Below are 22,231 nucleotides of genomic sequence, written 5' to 3' on the forward strand. Positions count from 1 at the left end.
TGGTTCGGTTCGCAAAGAATCAACCCGGTTTAACCCAGTACAATCAAGACAAATGCTATTTTACTTGTAATCACCTAAATACAGACAACAACATAATTATTACATTTATTCAATAAGTCACACTTACAGATATGTATATCAAACGATGAGTTTTATTATTAAAGAACAAGTTGGTTTTGACTAGAGATTCCGAATCCGGTCCGGGTTAAGAGCACCGTAAGATAGCGGCGGGGAAGCCTGACCGTCTAACCCTTCTTGATCTGGTTTAATTCGGTGAGGATCTTTGCCACAAGGTATATAAAAGAAAGTCTTGAAGTTAGGACACTTCTGTTTCCGCAAGAAAAACTTGGTGCATTCCCACGGTGTTCTTTGATTCGCAAGATCTAGAATACAATTCATACCCACGTCTAGAATCTTTTTCTTGATGAGTGTTCGACATTTTGGTCCGACCTGCGTAAAGTAATTGGACGAGAGAGAAAGGTTCTTGAGGCTTGAGAGCTCGCAGAGGATCTCCGGTATGGTACCGTAGAACTTGTTCCTAGCCAAATTGAGCTGCTCCATCTTGTTTAGGCATCCGAAAGAGTAAGGAATCGGACCAGTTAGCTCGTTAGACTCGACATCAAAAACCGTAGCTCGGTTAAGGTTCCCAATTTGGTATGGTAAGCAACCGGTTAACTTGTTATTCAAGAAAAGGACTTCTTGTAAGGACTTGATGTCACCAATGCTTCCCGGAATAGGACCCGTGAATCTGCATCACATCACATGAAATTCCCATAAAATAAAAGTCACCTTTAGAACCTTAAAGATAGATACAAGACACAATTCATAAGATATCTCGTGAAGTTATACCGAACCTACTTTGTTCTGTTCTTGGAAAAAAACAGAGTAAATAACCTGATGTAATGGACAATTTCAGATTCAATAACGGTTAAAAAAGAATCAAATATGGAGCATTTGAGACCTGTTGTTAGCGAATGTGAGGTAAAGAGCGGTGATGGATCCGAGATTCTCAGGGAGACTCTGAACAAGATTGTTGTCGTTGATGAACAAAACGTCGAGATCGAGATTAAACACCTGAGGAGGCACAGAACCGGAGAAAGAATTGAATCTGAGATCAAGAAACGTAAGGTTCGTTGCTTTTAACACAGAGCTCGGGAACTCTCCAGAGAGCTTATTGTTGCTGAGATCAAGCTCGAAAAGGTACTTGAGGTTGCTGACTTTGGGAACAGATCCCACGAAATTGTTACTGTTTGCGTGGAAGATGGTGACTTCATCTAACTTATTGAGGAAGTTATCTAGCCGGAGTTTCTTGCCACCCAAGTTAAAATTGTTGAACTGAATACTCGCAAGTGCGAGGTGGTTTGTTCCCGGGAACTTGGCGCACTCAAGTCCTATGTATTTGTCCTTGGCGCAAATGTCGGTGCCTACCCATGTTTTGAGTATCTTCTTTGGATCGTCTTCGATTAGCATCTGGAAATTCTTGATGACTGGATACACTTTCTTTATTAGTGGGCTCGAGAATTTTAGCGGCGGTGGCGGTGGAGGAGGAAGTGCCTCTGGTGGCGGCGGTGATGGTGTTTGAGAAGGTGGAGACGGCGGGGGACAGTCTTCTGGCTCTGGAGATGGCGCCGGAGAGTTGTCGTTGGAGCCGCCAATGATGATTTCAAGAGCTTTTCTGTCGGTGATGTGGTTGTTTCCGGTGGCTAGCATTGAAGTAATGTAAAGAGACAGAATCAAGAAAAAGGAAAGCATATTATAATTTGGAGCCATTGGTGTCTGGTGATAAGAGAGGTGCAAACCTTGAGGATTGGCTTAGGGACAGTTAAATAGAGAAAGAGTGTGAAAATAATGTGAAGTCAACGCACATGTCTTCTTGTGGGCTGGTTTAGGTTACAATACAATTTAATTAATAATAGTTAGATATAACCTTGAATGATTTGCTAGAATGAGAAAATATTAATAGAAAATCCCTATTATATAATGCCAAAGGGTGGTTGGATACATGTGTAGCTAGCTTCGTTGGTGTATATATCATTTTTCTTCCGTCAACGGTTACCGCTAAAATTATTTGTAACATAAATTCTTTAGTATATGATTGGCACATAGTATATACATAACTCCAAATGCGTCTTCCTATAATTATAAGAGCAACAGGAGGAATTGGATGTTAGGTGAATCAATTCCTCTGATAGTCCAACAATTGTATGTTGTCATGATTTCTAGTTTAGTTGATTGTGTGTTAAATTGTCGTTGTACATGTCTCTCCCTCAGAATTTAGAGATGCATACAATATGTTCTTAGCATGAAATAATACCCAATATAGATGAAAATGTATAAGAAGAAACAAACGTAAAAACGTATTGTTATGTTTTTTTTAACGTTATGTCCATCCAATACACGTATATTTAATTTTGTTAAACAATCTAATTGTCATCGTTAACTTTAGTTTTCCTTAGTTAAGGCACGATAAAATAAAGGGCTAAAATAAATGACTATAAGTTATTAGAGAAGAAAATATAAATACACTGGATTGAGTACTAAAGTTAATAATGTATACAACTCGAAGTTATGGAGTCGCGACCGGTGATGACCATTACATTTATATCTTTCACTTTAGAGGATCCATTGTTTCAGGAATTTTCTGAGATATTCATGAAGGAGCTTCATTGAAGGTATACACATCGCTTTGGCTTTGTACAGTAAGGCCATAAAACATATGAACAGAATGCTTCTTAACGATACCAAAGTATATACGTTGGACCTATCCTTCGTAGAGATATATACCAAAGTATAAGTAAAGGATCAAGCTTTAATTTGTTTCATTTTTTGGAGTTAGAGGAAGCTCTTAACTGTAAGTCTCTTTTATTAAACTGCAAGTCTTTAACTGTAAGTCTCAAAGACAATGCAGCACATTACTTATATTAACAGAGATATATACTAAGTAATTAATGAGTAAGTCTTTTTATTTATTTGATGTGTTCCGATGGAGAAGATTAATGCACATTTTACAATCGGATAAATTTTCTGAGTTTTGTAACCCAAAAAACTTTTCTTTTGAAGTTTTTACTGTCACAGTAAATCTAAATCATACAAAAAATAATTAGAGATGTATTATTTTCCATATATCTTTTTCACAAAGATAAATAAAGTTAATTGTGCTTTTTTTTTATCTAAGATTTTTATATTCACAATTTTACAAAAACATAAATAATACTGTATGTAAATTGGCTTTCAAAACAATTTTAGTAACATTTTTTTAATCATAAAATATTTAAAATCCATAAACAAAAGTAAAAGATATGTCTTCTTCTTCTTTTGCTCTGTTCAACGCTCAACAAACGGTATGACTAAAAAAGTCAAAACAAACTAAGAAGAAGACAATTATTTATAAAGACATTGAGAATTGAGTTTGAGTACCAAACGTAACTCTCCATTGATGAATCAAGTAGTTCATCTTCTGGATGCCGTACTGTCTCTCCTTCAACCAAGCCTCTCCAGAGGCCTCTCTCGGCGACGACCCTCTTCCCCATCCGTCCTTAGGTATGCGTTTTTTCTCACTCCGAAACTGCCCACCACGTGTTTGTTGAAATGCAATAACTGAGTTCATTTTTGCCTCTGTTCAACAGAGAGTGGTGCGGCGGCCTCCACTTCCAGAAACGACGCTTCTATTCCCTCTCCCACGTTTAACCTCAGCCATGAGTTGGCTCACGCTTTTCAAACCCCTTCCTACCACGACATACGTTCACGAGTTCACGTGATTGATCCCACGCAACATCATCATAAACATCACCAGACCCAACCGGACATTGAGCTGCTTCTCTCTCAAGTACTCCAACCGAACAAAGAATGTGTTCAAGAAGCTCTTAGACACGCCAAGCAAACTACACTTACCAATCTTGTCTCCACTTACTTCCAACACAGCGAAAACGCTACCCGTCTTTGCTTGAATCTTTACCAAAACGTCCACAGTGCTCGCCACTACCTTTACACGCCCCTTTTAGAGCTCTTCAACGTCTTTCCCGGTGATTCCCACGTCGCCATTGACGAATCCCTCTGTAATTTGGCGTTTGACGTTTTTCTTAAGCTCGACACGTTTGAAAACCCTTTCTCATCTCCTGAATCTTACAGCTTTCAAGAGACCCAATTATGCTTCTCCCAGCTGAAGCATAAGCTGGACAGCCGTCTCCACAAGTCTAGGTCACGGGTCCGCCTCCTCCACCATGCCACAGCTGGTTCTGCCTTATGTCTTGTTGCTGCTATTGTTGCGGTTGCTGCTTCTGCGGCTGTTATCGCCTCTCATGTAATTCTAACCCTTGTTGTTGTTGCAGGTCCCTTGTGCAGTACCTATCTCTCTCACAGTTTCAAGAAGAAGGAGTTGACTAACATTTCTCAGCTCAATGCTGCAGCCAAGGGTACTTTTGTGCTCAACAAAGATCTTGACACCATTGACCGTCTTGTATCCCGTTTACACACAGGGATTGAATACGATAAGCTTTTCATTCGGCTTGGATTGGAGAGGGGGAGGGATGTGCATTCAATTCAGGAGATTGCCAAACAGCTTCGCAAGAGCCACCTTAACCTAACCCATCAACTCAAGGATCTTGAGGATCATATTTGCCTTTGGTTCACTAACGTTAACAAAGCTAGATTCTTGCTCCTTAAAGAGATCCATCTTTCCCGAACGTAAGCTCCTCTACCTTTTTGTATCAGATTTTTCACAGTGCTACTTGCTAGTTGCTCATTACCTAATTTTTACTCTGTGCAGCCAGAATAATCTGTAGAGAGAAGAAATTACTGCCATCTAGAATCTAAAATCAATCAAGATTACAAAGGTCAGTGGTTTTTGCATAAATTCATATATCTGGATAATTGGATCACATCGGTATTTCTTGTTATCATGTTCCTGTTAATGCTTATTGTGTGTTTGAGGGGCAATATTTGTTTTGTGTGATTTGGGATAATATTTGACTTCATTTCTCTGTACATTTACCTTTGGCTCTTACAGTATCATGACTCATGAGCTTATGAGAGAGGACAACAAGACCGAGTTGATAAACATATACGTTATTTGAGCTATCTGTAGCTGGGAATGGAGACTTAAGCACTACCAGTAGTAGTTCGATATTGTATGTTGTATTGGTTCATATCATCATATCGAACAATTCTTTTTGGTAAATAATCTTGTTCCACTTGGATTTAATAACAATCAAACAGTACCTGTTGCACTTGGAATCAGTAACAACCAGACAGTATCTTAAAAAACTGTATTGAAATGAAAAGAAGAGAACACATGTCGAAAATAAGAGAAGGTGATTTCAAGATGGGGTGACGCCCTGTTTGGCCTTCAGGACAAGCTCCTCTGTGGTAGTCCCTATAATCTCGTTGCTTCGCTTCAGCCCCATGCAGTAATACCTTCCAATGGTGTCCCGGGCAACGATGCCCAATTTCTCTAGCTTCTGGACTGCATCTTCAACATCAAAGTTACACGTCGCACCAAACTCTTCCTTTATCAGATCCTCGCACCTCAGATCCAGATCCTGTTTACCAACCATTCAAACCAACTCAAGTCAGCACTCATTGATGATAACAGACAATAAAAAGAGTAAACTTAGGTTTATGTACCTCCAAGGTGGCTTTACCCTGCTCCATTAGTATGTAGAAGCAAATCATCACCTCTTTTACCTGCGCATTGCAATTCAAATGAGCTTATTCTTTCTATTTTGTATGTACACCAGCTTCATACAGGAACTTACTTCTTGTTGAATCACGTCATCACACAAGTGTAGTAACGTTCCCCTCCCGCTGTCTAGTTGTTTATCATACATTGACTGCGTTATCAAGTTCTGGTACGTCGCCATGTTCTGCTGGAACCTGAAGGAAAACAACAAACAATAAGTAAACTATTCGCTTAAGAAAGAAAGAAAACAAAGAAAGGGTAAAAAAAGAAAGCACTTAACGTGAAGTATGTTTTCGCACAATAACCAAGCACTGTGGAGATAATGGCAATAATTACCCATGGATCTGATTTAGGCATTTCAACCGAAGTAATCACAGCTACCTGCAGACAAAATCAAATGATAACCAGGAAAGACATGTAAAACATGAACTGCAACAAAGAAAAGGGAGTCTGCCAAGAAGACCAACCAGACCAACTACTGCAGATATCAGAAATTTGACCCAATCCATTGGAGTCAGTCCAGGGTTTCTTTTCTCTGGCTGCACAAGACATTAATGTTATTGCAGCTAGTTTGCATTTTTTTCTTACAACAAAATCCAGTCTGCAACAGGAAAAAGGACAAGATTAGAAGCTTACAAGAACGATCTCCATGTCAGCCATAGGAATGTTTTTGAAATGCTTGACGTAAATTCCTCGTTCTAGATTTGATTTAGAGCTAGCGCGTCTGCAATATCATAGACCACATGCTTGAACTACAAGTTCCCAGAGTTCCAAATAGCTGAATACATTAACCTTACCGGTAAATAACAATGATTCTATCGAATGTAGGCTCTTGAATTGTGAGCTTGCTCAAGAAACTTTTAAAGCTGAATTCATAAAGAGAAAGGCCATAATCATCACATGTATATACAGAATAGTCAAAGTTGGGTTGAAAGCAAATCACAACATGCTAGGGATACTGAAGATAACCTCAATTGTGAATTCTCAAGGCGAATACGCTCCACATATAAGTCTTCGTTATCTGTATCAGGGTTTGTCTCATCATCTTTTTTGGGATCTTTCTTGTTAAGACTGCTTGACCTATTGGCGCGTAATTTCTCTAACCTGTGAACTTAAGGTGTTAAGACCCAGATGTAATCAAATGCCTAACTGTTTTAACAATTATTATACCTTGAGAAAGAGAAGACTGTGAAAGGTGTGCTAACCTGGTGATTCTCATGAGAAAGGACCAAAAACGTGAAATGATCACATCCAATTTCTCCATGAAAAAGTAATCTGTGGTTTTATCCAGTCCAATACCACGTCTGAAGATGACATACTATAGAAATGGATAAATACAATCGGTATTGTCAACACATCTCTATCCATGACCATCAAGAAACTCTTTAGGAAACGATATTGCTGAAATGCTTGTCTACAAACTAAAACTGTACCTTATCCGAAAAGTCTGGAATATTTTCATGTGGATGATCCTCAAAGTACTTCTTGAGCAGCTTCTTGTCAAGCTTCATCCAGCAAAAGAAAGAAAACTGTTCTAGAAAAATGCCGGAAACGCGCACAAGCATTAGTGATAAAGATGGTGTTTGTATAAACCTTAGACTCATCAACTTTGATGGGAAGATTGAGAAGATACTGCCCAGAGTGTGCAACTTCCATCTCTTCATTACTGGTTATTTTAAAGTTGCTCTTGTCCATAACCTTATAAAAGGCAAAAAAGAAGGGGCACAGTTCAAGAACACTGACATACATTAAAAAAATAAGGAGGAGATAATAAAATTAAACCAAGAGACAGACCTGAAACAAGTAAGCTAGGAAATTTTGTTCAAGGACATCAAGTTCCTGAGAGGTTAAGTTCTGCTGTTGGATTTTCTGAGCACCGTGTACCGGATCAAAGAGAGAGTACAGTTGCTGGAGACATGCAAAAAGAAAGCATATGATAAATAAAACAAACAAAGCTTAACAAGATCATAACAGAGGATGAAGGAATAGGGTTAAAGACCATGAGATCTTCAAACTGAAGAAGATACCAAGCTCGAACAGTGTACTCAATTCTCTTACAGAGCTTGAGGAACTCCTGTCTGTCATTGCTATGTTCTGCAAAAAACAAACACAAACAAGCCAATTTTAAAATTCGAACAACCAAACAAACAAACAAAACAAAGGGCGAACAAATTTATGCAAAATTCAAAATTTGTGCCCTAGAAACATAAAATCTGAGTACAGGGAAGAAGAAATTGAGGAAACTGACCAATGAGATTAGCCAAGGTCATGATGAGTTTAGGTTTGAGGATAGGTATGACAGATTCGGGTTCAAGACGAATCATTTCCTTGTTGCTCCGTTGTTCCGCCATTACAAAAGGTTCGATTTTGGGAAAGCAGAACCCAAGTCAGAAGAAGAAGGAGAAAGAAAGAAGAAGCGTAACGGACCCTGAGGAGGAACAAAACGGAAGCTTTCCAGCGAATTAATGTCGTTGAACTCGACCAACGGATCTGCTGCCCAACGCTTTTTTTTTTTTTTTTTTTCCCAAAGTATAATAAAATATAATGTTTATTCCTTATGTCTAAGTCTAATCTTCTTGTCGATCGTCCAATCATTGTAGTTTTCCAAAATTGTAATCAAAAAAACATTTGGGTCGATTAATATAACTTGATTATACAAATCGATGATACTAATATTAAAGTTAACAGTCCCAAAATCTCCCTATCACTGTGTCCTACTCCTTGCCGACATTTTTCATCAAAAGAATAATAATTTTGAGACCAATATAAAGGTTTGTGGAATCAGTGATGAAATGGTTTTTACAAGAAGAAGACTAAAGAAGGTAGGTCCTGACCTATCCCCAATCTCAACCATATCTCAAACCCTAAACTAAAACCAAAACATTACTTGTTCTGTCTCTTATATGTCTATGGGTTATATCATATAAATTAGGCCCATGTAGTTGTTATGGACTTTTCACATTCAGATAAACATGGATTATCACTCATTCAGACAAATAAGACATACTCTCCTTGATTCCTTTGTAATCAACCTAGTGTGAGTGTTGTAACAAAACATTTGGACATTGGATTTATAAGGTACAACATTTACATAATGTTGTATACTGTAAATTGTGAAAATGTTCACCATATTTTGTAATAGAAATCAACCTAATATACTCATGCATCATTAGTTATAACCTAGTAATATTTTAAGAGAATAGTACATAGCTTTATACAAATGATTAGAAGAAATACATTTAGTGAAATTGCATTATTCAAAAAATCTAAACCAAAATTTTATAATTTTTACATCGAATATATCGTAGATAGATTATGCGTTCTTATATCATTTTTGTATTATCCACAATATATCGCGTGATTCACACGCAAAGTCTAAAGCGTATGTTGAATCTTTAGTTATAATTTTTTTTATCATCTTTATTTACTTAAATTAGTTTTTTTCCTATAAAGCAAACGAAATCTCATCCAAAAACCCTACATTTTGGTTTCTTCTCTCAAATATACCACTCTCCTCATTGCTTAAACCATGTATTCTTTTACCACTTTCGTTATTTAAACTAGTTGACCTATTATCGCGAGTGATGAAATAGCGTTTTTAATAATGTTACTGTATCATTGAGATAGTGTTTTTGAAGAGCTACTAATAACGTTTTTCCTACTCTACAAATGTATAGTTATGTTGATGGTGTATTTATTTTTGAGATAGCTTATGAGATTTTTAAGATGTCTTTCTTATGATATTTGTTTAAGAGAATTCCTTAAGTAGAGAACAAGAAAAAAAAAAAAAAAGTAAAACTGAATTTGTTTTCCTTATGTTATGGCTACTTTTGGAATATAGTTTATGTAATTATTTTTATACGATTGAAATTTCTCTTCTTCTATTTTTTTTTTGTGATAGAAAAACTTAAGCCATTGCTTGCACTAAAAATCACAGGGGTTCAAATTCTTTTGTCCAAATTTCATTTGGATAAAATTTGTAGCTTCAAGTAATAATGACAAAGAGGTTCAAGACATCATGAGGACTCCTTTTAATTCGATTTGGTTATGAATATATCTCCATCTCCTATCATTTTTGTTTCATCCATCGTTGCGATAACAATAACAATGGAATAAGTTTGTAACCTATGGATAAAAGACGACGGTGAGATGAAGGATTAGTGATTAGTTATATACTTAGGTTTTTTTTTTTTTTTTTTTTTTTTGTGTGTGCGCACCAAAGTCATATACTTTGTTAAAGCTAAAGAGTCTAGCTAGGGTCGATTCCAATTGCATCGATAATGTGAACCAACCAACAACATACATTCGCATTCGTTTGACACTTTTTTAAGATTTGCTTGTATTGATACTTGACAGTTGTTCGATGAGTTATATATTTTTTTGTGTGTTGTCTTGCTTGGTCAATGGTTGAACTAAATAATTAAAGTAGACATTTAAGATTTATGAATGTGAACTATACTTTCGTATTATGTAAACTTTACATTTCCACCCAAAAAAATGTAAACTTTACATTGACTTGGAACACTTGATAAATCGAATTCCTTAGTAGCTTCTGTATGTTCAAAAGGTTTTTGTCCAAAGTCATATCATATACATATTTAATCATGGAATTCAATCAATTATACTTTGTACAAGAAAAGGGAAGAGAAGTTTCTTTTTTTGAGAAAAAAGGAAAAGAGGTTGACAAATAACTAATTTTCTTGAAAATATTGTTTTTTCATTATTTATTTTTGTTATATATTTCAGTTTGATAAACACATTAAATAGTGATTTGACTATTTTCTTAGTAAAAGGAAATATAATGTAACAGTAAATTACAAATTCAAAGACTAAACCAATCATAGCAACAAGTTATTATGATTTAAACTTTGACTCAAGAAAAAAGAAAATAATTTAAACTATATGTGGCAACCTAAGTTTTTATATAATAAGATAAGATATACACTGTACTTAGATGATTTAAACATACTATCATATATGCATTATATATTTAATTTTAATTAATTTTGAAGGATATATTTTTACAAAATTATGAAAGGCATAAGATTATGTAATTAATTATTAAGTAAAATAATGAATTGATTTGTGCTGTGTATATTATTTAATTCACACACACTATTCAGTTTCTTAATGCAAAAGAGAACAAAGATAAAAAGGTATTTATAACAGATGTTCAAAAACCCTAAATCGCGTTCTCAAATCTGCCGCCGCCATCATTGATCCAGGTATTGCTCTATCCTTGATGACTCTTCACGTGATTCTTTCTACTCTCCTCTTCGCTGATCCATTCGATTTATGTACTCAAATCGTGTTTTTGTACATCATAGTTTCAAGCATTTTTGATTCTCTAGCGAAGTTTTTGTGTTCATCGTTCAGTTTCCTTGCGATTGAATCTGTTTGCAGTTTCGTAACCTAAAGTTGAACAATTTTGATTAGTTTAGGTATGTAGATAAGGTTTGTAATCACAAAATTCGATTTTTTTTTTTTTCAGTTATGGATTCAAGTTACTCTGATTCTCGTCCCATGTTCGTGCAATCGCCTTATGGTGGTTGGAACCAAACCCAGATGACTGATTTGGTGGCTAATCCAGTGAACAATGAACAAGGCGACTTGCATTCTCTATCTGAATCACAATCACAGTCACAATCTTCTCAGCAGTTACAGCCATCGTTGAAAAGGCCAAGACTTGTTGATGATAACGTTTTCAATCCGGCTTCGTCTTTTCCTCCTCCTACGAGTAGCAATCCTTGGATGGTTCCATCGTTGAACCCTCCTCCTGTGAACAAAGGGACGGCTAATATATTCTATAAGACGAGAATGTGTGCGAAATTCAGGGCTGGGACTTGTAGGAATGGAGAACTCTGCAATTTTGCTCATGGGATTGAGGATTTGAGGCAGCCTCCGTCGAATTGGCAGGAAATTGTTGGACCTCCTGGACAAGATAGGGACAGGGAGAGGGAGAGGGAAAGGGAAAGGGAAAGACCGTCCTTGGCGCCTGTTGGGAACAACAATTGGGAAGATGATCAAAAGATAATCTTGAGGATGAAGCTTTGCAGGAAGTTTTGTTTCGGGGAAGAGTGTCCTTATGGGGACAGGTGCAATTTCATTCATGAGGATCTGTCAAAGTTTCGTGAGGATTCGGGGAAATTGAGAGAGAGCTCGGTTATAAGTGTCGGTACCACTGCTGCTGATCTACAATCTGTTGATAATAGTACTGCTTCTAATCATATTGAAGTAAGTAGGCAAGGAAGCATCCCGGTACCTGTGCCTATGAACAATGGTGGTGCTGTCAAGACTGTGTACTGGAAGACAAGGTTATGCATGAAGTTTGAAATCACGGGTCAATGCCCTTTCGGTGATAAGTGTCACTTTGCTCATGGCCAAGCAGGTATGTGGAACATTTATCTTTTGCTAACTTGACATTATGGTATAGTATCTTTTAATAGTTTTGCAAGTCCTGTCTATTGATAGTAATTCTCTCTGTTTGACCAATACTAGTGTACTGTGACTGTGAGTGATCTTGTGTTTCTGATGTGGTTATATGCATATGTTTTGCTAGTCCTGTTTATTGATAGACTTGTTTTTGAATTCTTTCTTTTTCTAACCTGATATTTTGTGGATTGTGTGTGATCTTGTGTTTCTGATTTGGTTCTTGATAACGAAATTGCAGAGTTGCATAACTCTGTTGGAAGGGTAGAAGGAGAAGCTGTGAACGGAGTAGCATCTCTGAGTAAACAAACAGTGGTACCTGCGAATGAAGCATTTGCAATGAAACCAACTGCCCAACTAACAGCAGATTCTTCTGGTCTAAACGAAGAAGGGCGGCGAAAGAAGTGTTTACTCAAGTGGAGCGACTCCAAGAAGATTAACCGAATCTATGGAGACTGGATCGATGATTTACCAGTGGGTCAAAAGTCGACCAAACCAGTAGAGAGCTGAGCTTTTTCTAGGCTGGTTCCATTTGTGTCTTGTCTTTGATGATCAAAAGTGATAAAAAAAGCTTTGGTCTAAAATTTTGAAGAGTAGTAGAACACTCTTTGTTTGATTTCTTCATTAGCAATTCTTTGATTCGCTATTAGCTTAGAGTTTCCCATATTTTGTTATAATCTTTGATTACATAAAAGAGAAAAGTGGCTTGGTTCACCAATAGCATCACATTCATCTTAATTTGTTGCCTGTGGCTTTCTGATTTTGGTTAATATATATGGATAAGTTTCGTATTTCGTTTGCCCTTTTAATGTTCTCTAACAAATCAGATTATGTTATACACTCTCTCTTTTATAATTCGTTGATAATATTTATATATGTACAAAGATGTTGAGAAAATACGAAAGCTTATGGTTACTTGGTTAGGTTCATCGCATGCAAACAGAAATCATGAAATTATGTCATCAATTTGTTATAATATTTGTTTCTAAACTATGATAATGCAGAATCATCCCAATTAACAAAGAGACCATACCATCTTTTTGGTTTGGTTTGGCTCCCTACAAAACAATAGAATAAATATTTCATACTAACGGCTTAAAGTGATTAATCATATTGGGCTTATATACTATATGATAATTTCATCCATATAGTTTAATAATCCTAGCTTTAGTATTCTTTTTTTTTAGAAATCACAAGAAATATATAAATGGGCCCTGAAATATTATTTCGTAACGTCTCCTTTACTATTCCCCACATCTCCAATTTTTATTACACTTTTTCTTGTTTTATTTGCTCTATTGCTTTGTACTCTTTTTGTCAACATGACATGATGGGTAATTAAAGAGCTGTTGTAGGTAAGCAGTAGTGAAAAAAAACTAAAAACTGTCGGTGGAGACTGGAGAGCACTTAGGGAATCCTATGGCCCTCCCCTATATACAAATTAAGAAAAGTGAAAGATAGTAATAATACTTGTCTTTGTTAATGACTTATTAGTGGATTATCTAACTATATACTTATATTTCGTACAAATAATGGAATGTAGGTGGAACCAAATACTATACCTAATAATATTTTCCATACTTTTTAGGTCAACTCTTCCATATCTGGTTGATCAATATAATCAGACAACAACGTTGGATGTGTTTTTTTTTTTTTTTTCTAATATAAACTAAACATTGGTGAAATAGATTTTCCCTTTTGTAGAAATTTCGTCAAGTCATGATTCACTTGTTTGAAAACTGTGAAAAAAAAAATATAAAGACAATGAAAGCAAAAGAAAAAAAAAAAACCCCAAGAAGAGAAGAGATGGGAAAAAAGTAATTAACAAAGAGAAAGAAGCAACAAGCAAATGTCATTGTCATTAGGTAAGCACTAAATGTCTTGTGGACATCATTTAACGTCTTAATTCATTTGCAAATCGTCTTTTTAATTCTTGTTTTTGTCCCAGTTATTCATAAGAGTATTTTAGCCTAATGCAAAAGCAAAACAAATTGATGGTTAATCAATAGGGAGAAATTATATAACTTCATGATGAATGATGATGGTATGCTTATATAGTAAGAGAAAGAACTATGAAAAGCAAAAAGATTAATACAAGTTTCTTCATAAAAACTTTATAAGTATTATAAATTTAGAAAAATACAGAACACTATGATACTTTAACGTTTTATTAATGAGTTGAAACGTAAAAAATTAATATCAGTGTCGCATAGTCACTTGATGCCTCTCTCTCCCTCTACCTCTACCTTATTTACTTGTAAAAGATTCATTCATCTCTCCTTCTTCTTTATTTTCTCTTCTTCTTCTTTTGTTCTTTTGTTGGTTTTTGGTTAAAATACTTCTTTTGTTGCAGAGATTAGTCAGAAACTTTGTTCAACCTGGGAACTACTTCAGATTATGTAAGATTTCTTACTACACCCCTTCTCTCCTTTATCGTATATTTATATATATATTCTCAAGTCTTGTTCTTTGATTATCCTCAGTCTCAAATAACAAAGTATGATGTTTTAATATTTATACATTTCAATGTGTTACAGAAGATATCTTACAGAATCAATGGAAACAAACCAGTGGCGATCCAAGAAAAAGATAGAATCTGCAGCTGAAACACTCCAAACTTCTTCTAGAAGAAGCAGAGGGCAGGTAAACCTTCTTTTTTTTTTTTTTTTTTGCAGAAATAGTCAAAGCTTGCTTTACATGTTACATGTTTTCTCTAGCAAAACTTAGCTTCTGTTCTGTCTATGTATTGCTTAGTAAGTAATGATATTTTTATGTCTTGGTCTGTAGGCACGTATGGTCCCTCCAGGAAATGGAGTTAAACCCGAGAGAGCTCGAAAAAGTCTAAACGAGAAGCTAGACACTGTAGCCTTGAACTCTCCTAAGAAAGATGCTCTTGTGAATCTTTATGGCGAAAAAGGTGTAGTAGATGAGATTTTCCTGGAAGATGAAGAGATGAGTCTTGAAACTGGTGTGGGGAATGGTGAGTCGTCGCCTTTCTGTGGTGTATCGGATAAGCTTCTGCAGCGAATCGAGCTTCTTGGGAGAGATCATGAGGCAAAGAGACTTGATAACAGCAGTTTCAGGTCAATTGAAACTATGAGAAAGAGACAAGAAGAATCTGCAGCTGATGAACTAATTGAGATGAAGACAAAGATTCAAACTTTAGCTGCGGAGAACTCTCAGCTTAAGAAGTCGCTTGTGGCGAAAGAAGAGCTTGCGGTAAACCTACAGGAGCGTAAATTTCAGGTGGAATCAGAATTCGAAACGTTAATGACTAGATTAGATTCAACGGAGAAAGAAAACGCATTCTTGAGATATGAGTATACTGTTCTTGAGAAGGATCTCGAGGCAAAAACAGAGGAAACAGAGCATACTCGCAAGTCTATGGAGCTAACCCATAAACAACAACTTAGGAATGTGAACAAGATTGTTGAGCTTGAAGCTGAATGCCAAAGGTTAAGACTTCAGTTTCGAAAGAAGTTTCCGGAGAGGTCTATATCGATGAGGAATGAAGGTGAAGAAAAGAAGATGGAGATGAGAAGAAGAAGTGCGAATAAGAGCGATTTGATGATGAGGGATGAAGCTCAGAGCCGGAAGCTTAAGTATGATCTTTTGATGGAGCAGATTGGGAATGTTAGGGCAGAAAACAAGAATCTAATGGACATAATTATGAAGAAAAACATGGAGATTAAAGATCTTAGCCGCGGGCAGAAACCGTTTGAGGCTTCAAGTTTCGATATTAGAAGCGAAAATAGTGTGATTAGCCCTTCTGGTTCGAAGGAGATGATGCTACTGATGGATGATTTTAATGAGATGGAGAAGTTAGCCATTGTGTGTACTGAGAAGAATCCAAGAGTGGATGATGAAAAGGAAGGATCTTTTGACTGGATTCAAGTTGTTTTGAGCGCTATAACGAAGCAAGAAAGGATATCGAAACGCGGTGTTAAAGAACTCTTACAAGACATCAAGATTGCTTTAGGATGTATGGATGAAAATGATAATGCAGAGAGAAAGAAGGGTGAAGAAGATCCTCTCTGCATCACATGGAAATCTACTAGCGAATCGGGTTCAATGACTAAGGATGAGATCAAGAGACATTTGGGTCGAACAAAAGCAGATGAGGTAAAGAAGATTGAATGTGATGAAAAGAAAGAACTGAGACATAAGCTTGATGAATCAGAGGAGAAGATCAGAAACTTAGAAGTAGAGATCAAATCGTTGAAAGAGAGTAAAGAAACGGTAGAGGCAGAGTTGGAAACCGAGAAATCGATGAAGGAAGATCTTGATACAAAGCTAAACATAATCAGAGCTAACCTCAATGAGACACAGAAGAAGTTGTCTTCTCTTGAAGTAGAACTTGATCACAGAAAGAGCTGTTGCAAAGAACTCGAAGGGACTTGCATTGAGCTTCAGCTTCAGATACAAAGGTAACTAACAAGACAATCACATCTAAAGTCTCAACATTTCTTCGTTGCTTTACAAAAAATAATAATAATACGTTTCTTATTGTGGTTTTGCAGTGTTGAAACGAAGAAATCAACTCAGAGAAGAAAAAACGTGAGTAGAGAATCAACATTCACAATTTCACATACTAAAAGTACAAAATTTGTTTGCAGAGATGATGATGATGATGATGGAGTATTTGTTTGCAGGGATGGGATAGATCAACAGCCTCTGTGAAGTTATCAGAGTGTCAAGAAACGATTACAAATTTACGGAAGCAACTAAGAGCGTTCTCTACAACAGAAACAAGCAGCACCATGAAATTTCCTTACAAAAGACCTTCTCTCCAGGAAAATATAGAAAACTCAACCTCCTACAAAGCAGAGGATGATACTACTAACAGAGTTGCTCATCATGATGGTGATGCTGGTAACCATTACAATGCATTGGTCGTGTACGAACCAGTGAAGGCGAAAGGTGAGAAGATGGAGATGGCTCCACGAAAGAAGCAAGGACTAGGGTTCTTGAAGAAGCTGATGTTCAGGAGGAAAAGAGTGTGTACCAAGAAATGTCTAGCCTTGACTATGTGATGAAAAGAAAACTAAACTTGAACGGTTTATCTAATAAGGACTTTTTGTTTATGTGTGTATTGTGAATAGTGAAGTGAACTGCTTGTGGTTATGTTTGTGTCTCGTGAGGTATGATGACCTTATGTTAGACTCTTTTAATATAAAAAAAAAAAAAAATGTGTTCAATCCAGTTTAACGTTCTTATTAACAATCTAATGATCTACACCTCATATCACATTTGAATCTGAACTATCAACACTAAACTACTTTAGTTAGGAAGGTGATACACAGCCACGGGCTAAGTCTAGGCCAGTTTGTTTTATTGTTTCATTGAGTCGTTTAGTTTTGTAAAGCAACGTATGTGTTTTGTCCAAACTACATTGAATCATTTTGTGAGCTTGACTATGATTTCCAACCATTAAAGTAGTTTTCTTTGGGTCCATAAAATAGAGAGAGTAATCGAAATGTTAACAAATGCTATAATAACACACCTTTAAGCAACAAAGGATGCTACAAACGAATTAAACACTAGTTATAGTATAAAAGAAGATATAAATTAACAAAAACAAAAAAGAAAGGGGAAAAAAGCTCTACACAAAGTACAAAATACCATAATGACGTTCATTAGAAACTTATGAACACTCGATTGGTCGATACCAATATTGTCAAATATAAATAAACTTATATGGCTTATATATGCACAAAAGAAAAGTGGACTTAACACCTTTAGACTAAAAAAGGATGACTTTAAAAAGCCTTAAAGCATATCTTCCATTTGCTTCTTTTACAACTTTTCCCAACTCAAAAGGCCAATCAAATAATTTATATAGATACTTATTTAGTTACACCCTGAAATAAAATTAAAAAACCAAAACCAAAAATATAAAAACCTAATTATATGGTCATCAAAAAGCTTCTGTATATTTATATTTCCTTCAATAATTTCACAATAATAAATGACCATTTTTTGCTTCTAATTTTGTTTCTTTAGAAAAAAAAAAAAGGGTAACATATTAAAAAAAAAAATTAATTACTATGAAACAAGTAGTAACCAAAAATAGAAAAAAAAAAAAATCAAAAAGGGACAACTTGGCTGCAAGCAAAGTCATCGGAGTTAGCGAAGGAGGAGTTGTTGTGGTGGTTGTAGTCAGGCCATGAATTTCTCAGAAGCTTCAGTAACTTCTGTGCTTTCTTCTTCGCTCTCTCCGTACACTCACTCTGCACCATCAACAACAGCTGCACCACCACCCCCGCCCCCGCCGCTTCCTCCCTCCACCTCTCCTCCGCCGTGCAAAGCGTCAACAGCGCCCCCGCCGCGTACTCCGTCGCTCTATCCGACACTCTCAGTATCGTTTTCACCAGCAGCGGCACCGTCAAAGCGTGCTCTCCGAACGCCGCGCATCCTTCCGGCGTTCGGCAGAGCAGCTCCACCGTCGCTAAGGCTCGCTCCGTGTCGCACCTGTCGAAATCCGCCGCGAGTCTGTCGATCAGAATCTCCGGCGCACCGGCGGTTATCGCTAGGTGGCGCGTTTGTTTCGCTAAACAGAGCGCGAACAGAGCTTTGATTCCGATCTTGAGAGCTCGTCGCGACGAGATCGGGTTCCTCAGGAGATCGAGAACTCCTTCGAACACGGATTCTGAATTCGAAAACATTCCTACCAGATCCGCCGATTTGGTTCCCGTCGAGACAATCTCGATCAACGCGGCGGCGTTAACGCGTGTTTCGATGGAGGAGTCGAATAACAACCGGGTCAAGAACTCGACCCGACCCGGATCCGAAGATATAGAAACGAGCTGGTTCGGTTCCGTTATCGGCAACATAACGAGGAGAGCTAACGACTCAGAGACTAACTCCGACGACGTCGTTTCGGAGAAGAGGATCATAATCAAAATCCCGGTAGCGTTATGAGCAGCGATCAAAACGCGGTTCTTCTCAGAATCGCGAGCGAAACCACGTAAACGGCGTAGAGCGGCGGCGCGTGAGCGAACAGAGACGTGTGCACCAGAAGTAGCGGAGGCTTGGCTGAGGAGAGCACGAACAGAGGAAGGATCAGCAGGTTGTTTAGGAGTAGGGATACGTTCGACGCCGTTGGAGCGGTTAGCGACGCACCATTCTTGGATGAGACGGCGGAGAGTGTGGTTGGGGATGAGAGTGAAGTCGGATAAAGGAGCGCGTGTGACAGGACATGTAGTGTTGTTGCCGATGGAGACCCATGACTCGATGCTGGCTCGGTCGTAGGTTTGGCCGGTGCAGACGGTGACAGGGTCTTGCATAAGTTCGAGTGAGATAGGACATCTGAAATGGTATGGTATTTGGATCCCAAGATCCAACGGTTCTAAGTTCCTAGGCATTAAAGAGAATTCAGAAAACAGAGACAGAGAGAGAGAGAGAGATACTACAAAGAGGTTGGAGAAGAAGAAGAGATTGTTGTTGTTGTGACTTGTGAGAGGAGTATGAGGGAACGAACGAGAGACCTTATCTGGGTATGAACGAGACCACACGTGTGCCATTTATAACTTTGTTTACCTCCTGGATTATTCTTTTTTTTATTTAAATAATTAAGTTTAAATTCCTGATGTTAATTTTTAATTTAAAAAGTTTAGTGAACATCATTATGCCATCTACGTAAATATATTTTTGAGGAGAAAAAAATGAAAAAAAGTCGCATCTTAGAAGTAAAGCTTAAGATTTCTTATGAATCAATGATATACAATTAAACATATATCTCCTATGATAACCTTACGACTATATTTATCTTTTATTATTACGTTCAAAACATTCTATACTTGCGTTCTTAAAATCTCAATTTTAATGCTTAAATTGAACCCCAAAAACAAAATAAAACATGCATGGTTGTTTTTATCTCTATCACGGCAAACAAAATAAATTTTTCATTATTTCTTACGTAGAAAAGGATAATTATTAGGAAATATTTGAAAGTTTTTTTTTTTTGCCTGTTTATTAACAAAGAAAAAAGGTTTAATTGACTGTTAAACATGCGTCTAATTCCAAAAATGCTTATATGGAACAACAAACTTGATACAACAACATCATCTGTGTTTTTTTTTTTTTTTCTTACATACCATGCTAGAACAAAGTTCAATTCAGTTCAACAAAACTATATACTGTAGTATATAACTTGTTAGTTAAGACCGTAAATTTCGTAATATCCCCCATAATTAAGTTGAAAGCTTAACGAATGAGAGACTTCGATATATATATCTACAAAAAAATAAAAATCAACAATTATGAATAATGATGACATTCAAACTTTATTCAACCGCAAGCTTCAAGTTACGACCGCTTTTTAATCACTACCCGCAACCACCAAAGCCATTGTTGTGGTCTAATATGTATATATAGATATGTCAAAAACAGGATCATCTAGATTTCATTTTGTGTGATGTAGCTTTTGTTTTGGTATATAAATAAATAATAGAATTTGGGTCAAACCAAAAAACCACAGTGAATTGCGAAAGACTAGGAACGAAGTAATGGGGACCTACACTACACTAGTCACTAGACACAACAAAGACAAGTTCCCACTTACTTTGAGTTAACATCAAAGCCCCCGTGATGATAACCACAAATTCACATCCCCTATGAAAGCCTTGACTGTTTTTTCTTTTACGGCAATTACTTTGACTCGTTTCTTCGTTTCATTTCACGTATGCTATGAATACCACTTCTTTTTTGCACGCATCTTTCTTGAGATAATGCTTTCGTTTTCTATAGCTTTAATCTTACTTACACCTATTATTAGTTTGAGAGTTTGTTTCTCTCCAACTTATTTTTTTTACCTTCTTCTTTTTTATGATATAAATTATCACAACATATACATAGAAGTAGGAATTTAGAAACTACAAATTAGAAGTTGAAAGCAAAAAACTCATTTACACATAAATTTACGAATAAATTAACTTCGACTCTTCAACACATATATCAACTTCCATAATGGAGCTTCGTTTTCACAACTTCAGTTAAGGTCATAATTACACATAATTCTACAAAACTTAGCTGGGGACAAAAGTTGTCATCGATTAGCTGGTCTAATCTACATACATACAGTCTCCATTTCATATGAGTAAAAAAGAAAAGTCAGTAAACTTTATAGCTCATTTCCTCTAATTAAGCATTGAGCAATTTAGTCAATAATGACTATATATATTTTAAGTAGTCAAGGACTCGAAAGTCGAAAACAATAGATCGGATTTTTGATATGGAGCTTTGAAAATTTAGACTTCACTCAATTAAATACAAAACTTTCAAAGTAGTGAAATTTAAGATAAGTTGGATGTGTTGGCTTTAAGTAGGATCGAAAACATTCAACGATAACTTTTCCTAGACTTTTTGACAAAAAAGGTGCCGTGGAAAAATAAAATATTACTGCTATCGGTTTAAAATGAATACTAGCTCATAGTATAGTCACATTGTAAAACTAGCTAATATAATCACATTTTTTAAATAGTTAATATAATCACATCTGATGACCTTGTTAATTATTTTCTTCTGTTATATATATCCAATGATGAGGATATTATAAAAAGGAAGACAAATATTCGACGACAAATACATCGAAATCGAAAATAAATCCGGGAGGTGGACTTGGACCTTCATATTTCCGATCCTTAGCTTTGTCTACTTTCTTAATAACTTTTTATATATAGTTTGAAATATTATTATTATCTGCAGACATCGAAAGGCAAAGTGCAGAATCTGCCTGTCTTTGCATTGTCCTCATGGGAACAACTATATAAGAAGCTTTTCATTTTGTTTTTGTTGTTTGTGTTTTTTTCTTCTTTGTTCTAATGCCTTTGTCGAAACCCCTCCCGGTGAAACAAAAGAATCTCTCACCATATAAAACTAAAAATATAATTGTTTTCTAAGTATAAAAAAAACTAGTACGTTGCATGTAGCAATGCTGGAATTGTCAAATGTATCTCTTGAAATCTATAATTTAGATTTCAAATATTGTCATTATATTGTTTAATGATTATTAGCAAAACATACAGTGCATATATATATATATATATATATATATATATATATATATATATATACCTACGTGTATATTTGAGTTCTATATATCAACTAAAAAAAAAAAAACTTGTA

At 36.2% G+C, this 22,231-nt stretch overlaps 6 protein-coding genes and 1 long non-coding RNA gene across 9 annotated transcripts; 3 read left to right on the forward strand and 4 right to left on the reverse strand.

The window, feature by feature from the left end:
* Positions 1–79: 79 nt before the first annotated feature.
* Positions 80–1,776, reverse strand: LOC17893448 (uncharacterized protein At4g06744). Its single transcript, XM_006297579.2, has 2 exons — positions 962–1,776; positions 80–748 (listed from the first exon to the last, which is right to left on the reverse strand). The coding sequence occupies exons 1-2, from the start codon at positions 1,768–1,770 to the stop codon at positions 181–183; spliced, it is 1,377 nt and encodes a 458-aa protein (XP_006297641.1). The 5' UTR covers positions 1,771–1,776; the 3' UTR covers positions 80–180.
* A 698-nt stretch (positions 1,777–2,474) lies between these two features.
* LOC111831398 lies at positions 2,475–3,631 on the reverse strand. The gene is made up of 2 exons (XR_002834597.1): positions 3,418–3,631; positions 2,475–2,761 (listed from the first exon to the last, which is right to left on the reverse strand). It is a non-coding gene; the product is annotated as an uncharacterized LOC111831398 (long non-coding RNA).
* Positions 3,275–5,227, forward strand: LOC17892092 (UPF0496 protein At3g19330). Of its 2 annotated transcripts, XR_002834596.1 has the most exons (5): positions 3,276–3,540; positions 3,627–4,232; positions 4,329–4,683; positions 4,766–4,832; positions 5,006–5,227. XR_002834596.1 is itself a non-coding variant. In XM_023785460.1 (4 exons), the coding sequence occupies exons 1-4, from the start codon at positions 3,462–3,464 to the stop codon at positions 4,779–4,781; spliced, it is 1,056 nt and encodes a 351-aa protein (XP_023641228.1). In that variant the 5' UTR covers positions 3,275–3,461; the 3' UTR covers positions 4,782–5,227. The 2 variants fall into 2 exon arrangements, 1 of the variants encoding a protein (XP_023641228.1); XM_023785460.1 differs by having other exon boundaries at positions 3,275–3,540; positions 4,766–5,227.
* LOC17891381 lies at positions 5,155–8,193 on the reverse strand. The gene is made up of 14 exons (XM_023785458.1): positions 7,926–8,193; positions 7,677–7,771; positions 7,472–7,585; positions 7,271–7,375; positions 7,111–7,182; positions 6,883–6,995; positions 6,647–6,781; positions 6,475–6,543; positions 6,314–6,401; positions 6,145–6,216; positions 5,958–6,058; positions 5,754–5,871; positions 5,623–5,682; positions 5,155–5,537 (listed from the first exon to the last, which is right to left on the reverse strand). The coding sequence occupies exons 1-14, from the start codon at positions 8,026–8,028 to the stop codon at positions 5,316–5,318; spliced, it is 1,467 nt and encodes a 488-aa protein (XP_023641226.1). The 5' UTR covers positions 8,029–8,193; the 3' UTR covers positions 5,155–5,315.
* Positions 8,194–10,812: 2,619 nt separating this feature from the next.
* On the forward strand, positions 10,813–12,844 carry LOC17891201 (zinc finger CCCH domain-containing protein 39). 2 transcript variants are annotated; one of them, XM_006297810.2, is made up of 3 exons: positions 10,813–10,902; positions 11,169–12,065; positions 12,348–12,844. In XM_006297810.2, exons 2-3 carry the CDS (start codon positions 11,171–11,173, stop codon positions 12,614–12,616), a joined length of 1,164 nt encoding a protein of 387 aa, XP_006297872.1. In that variant the 5' UTR covers positions 10,813–10,902; positions 11,169–11,170; the 3' UTR covers positions 12,617–12,844. The 2 variants fall into 2 exon arrangements, with proteins under 2 accessions (XP_006297872.1, XP_006297873.1); XM_006297811.2 differs by lacking the exon at positions 10,813–10,902 and adding an exon at positions 10,962–11,079.
* Positions 12,845–14,380: 1,536 nt separating this feature from the next.
* On the forward strand, positions 14,381–17,304 carry LOC17892166 (filament-like plant protein 7). The gene is made up of 5 exons (XM_023786353.1): positions 14,381–14,505; positions 14,644–14,749; positions 14,894–16,533; positions 16,627–16,663; positions 16,759–17,304. The coding sequence occupies exons 2-5, from the start codon at positions 14,663–14,665 to the stop codon at positions 17,137–17,139; spliced, it is 2,145 nt and encodes a 714-aa protein (XP_023642121.1). The 5' UTR covers positions 14,381–14,505; positions 14,644–14,662; the 3' UTR covers positions 17,140–17,304.
* Positions 17,305–17,985: 681 nt separating this feature from the next.
* On the reverse strand, positions 17,986–19,517 carry LOC17891468 (U-box domain-containing protein 25). Its single transcript, XM_006299291.2, has one exon. It carries the CDS (start codon positions 19,468–19,470, stop codon positions 18,193–18,195), a length of 1,278 nt encoding a protein of 425 aa, XP_006299353.1. The 5' UTR covers positions 19,471–19,517; the 3' UTR covers positions 17,986–18,192.
* Positions 19,518–22,231: the final 2,714 nt, after the last annotated feature.

The sequence above is a fragment of the Capsella rubella genome, unplaced genomic scaffold (genome assembly GCF_000375325.1).
Source record: "Capsella rubella cultivar Monte Gargano unplaced genomic scaffold, Caprub1_0 scaffold_3, whole genome shotgun sequence".
Classification (NCBI taxonomy): domain Eukaryota; kingdom Viridiplantae; phylum Streptophyta; class Magnoliopsida; order Brassicales; family Brassicaceae; genus Capsella; species Capsella rubella.

What these genes read in the sequence shown, in the direction of transcription:
- LOC17893448 (XM_006297579.2), bottom strand. Translation starts at nt 1,770, where the DNA reads ATGGCTCCAAATTATAATATGCTTTCCTTTTTCTTGATTCTGTCTCTT. An exon ending in CTCACATTCGCTAACAACAG is followed by an intron (nt 749 to 961) that starts GTCTCAAATGCT and finishes GATGTGATGCAG; the next exon opens with ATTCACGGGTCCTATTCCGG.
- LOC17892092 (XM_023785460.1), top strand. Translation starts at nt 3,462, where the DNA reads ATGCCGTACTGTCTCTCCTTCAACCAAGCCTCTCCAGAGGCCTCTCTC. An exon ending in TCTTCCCCATCCGTCCTTAG is followed by an intron (nt 3,541 to 3,626) that starts GTATGCGTTTTT and finishes TCTGTTCAACAG; the next exon opens with AGAGTGGTGCGGCGGCCTCC. An exon ending in CCTCCACCATGCCACAGCTG is followed by an intron (nt 4,233 to 4,328) that starts GTTCTGCCTTAT and finishes TTGTTGTTGCAG; the next exon opens with GTCCCTTGTGCAGTACCTAT.
- LOC17891381 (XM_023785458.1), bottom strand. Translation starts at nt 8,028, where the DNA reads ATGGCGGAACAACGGAGCAACAAGGAAATGATTCGTCTTGAACCCGAA. An exon ending in TCAAAGTTGATGAGTCTAAG is followed by an intron (nt 7,183 to 7,270) that starts GTTTATACAAAC and finishes TGCTGGATGAAG; the next exon opens with CTTGACAAGAAGCTGCTCAA. An exon ending in ATGACGTGATTCAACAAGAA is followed by an intron (nt 5,683 to 5,753) that starts GTAAGTTCCTGT and finishes TGCAATGCGCAG; the next exon opens with GTAAAAGAGGTGATGATTTG.
- LOC17891201 (XM_006297810.2), top strand. Translation starts at nt 11,171, where the DNA reads ATGGATTCAAGTTACTCTGATTCTCGTCCCATGTTCGTGCAATCGCCT. An exon ending in CTTTGCTCATGGCCAAGCAG is followed by an intron (nt 12,066 to 12,347) that starts GTATGTGGAACA and finishes ACGAAATTGCAG; the next exon opens with AGTTGCATAACTCTGTTGGA.
- LOC17892166 (XM_023786353.1), top strand. Translation starts at nt 14,663, where the DNA reads ATGGAAACAAACCAGTGGCGATCCAAGAAAAAGATAGAATCTGCAGCT. An exon ending in CTAGAAGAAGCAGAGGGCAG is followed by an intron (nt 14,750 to 14,893) that starts GTAAACCTTCTT and finishes CTTGGTCTGTAG; the next exon opens with GCACGTATGGTCCCTCCAGG. An exon ending in CTTCAGCTTCAGATACAAAG is followed by an intron (nt 16,534 to 16,626) that starts GTAACTAACAAG and finishes GTGGTTTTGCAG; the next exon opens with TGTTGAAACGAAGAAATCAA.
- LOC17891468 (XM_006299291.2), bottom strand. Translation starts at nt 19,470, where the DNA reads ATGCCTAGGAACTTAGAACCGTTGGATCTTGGGATCCAAATACCATAC.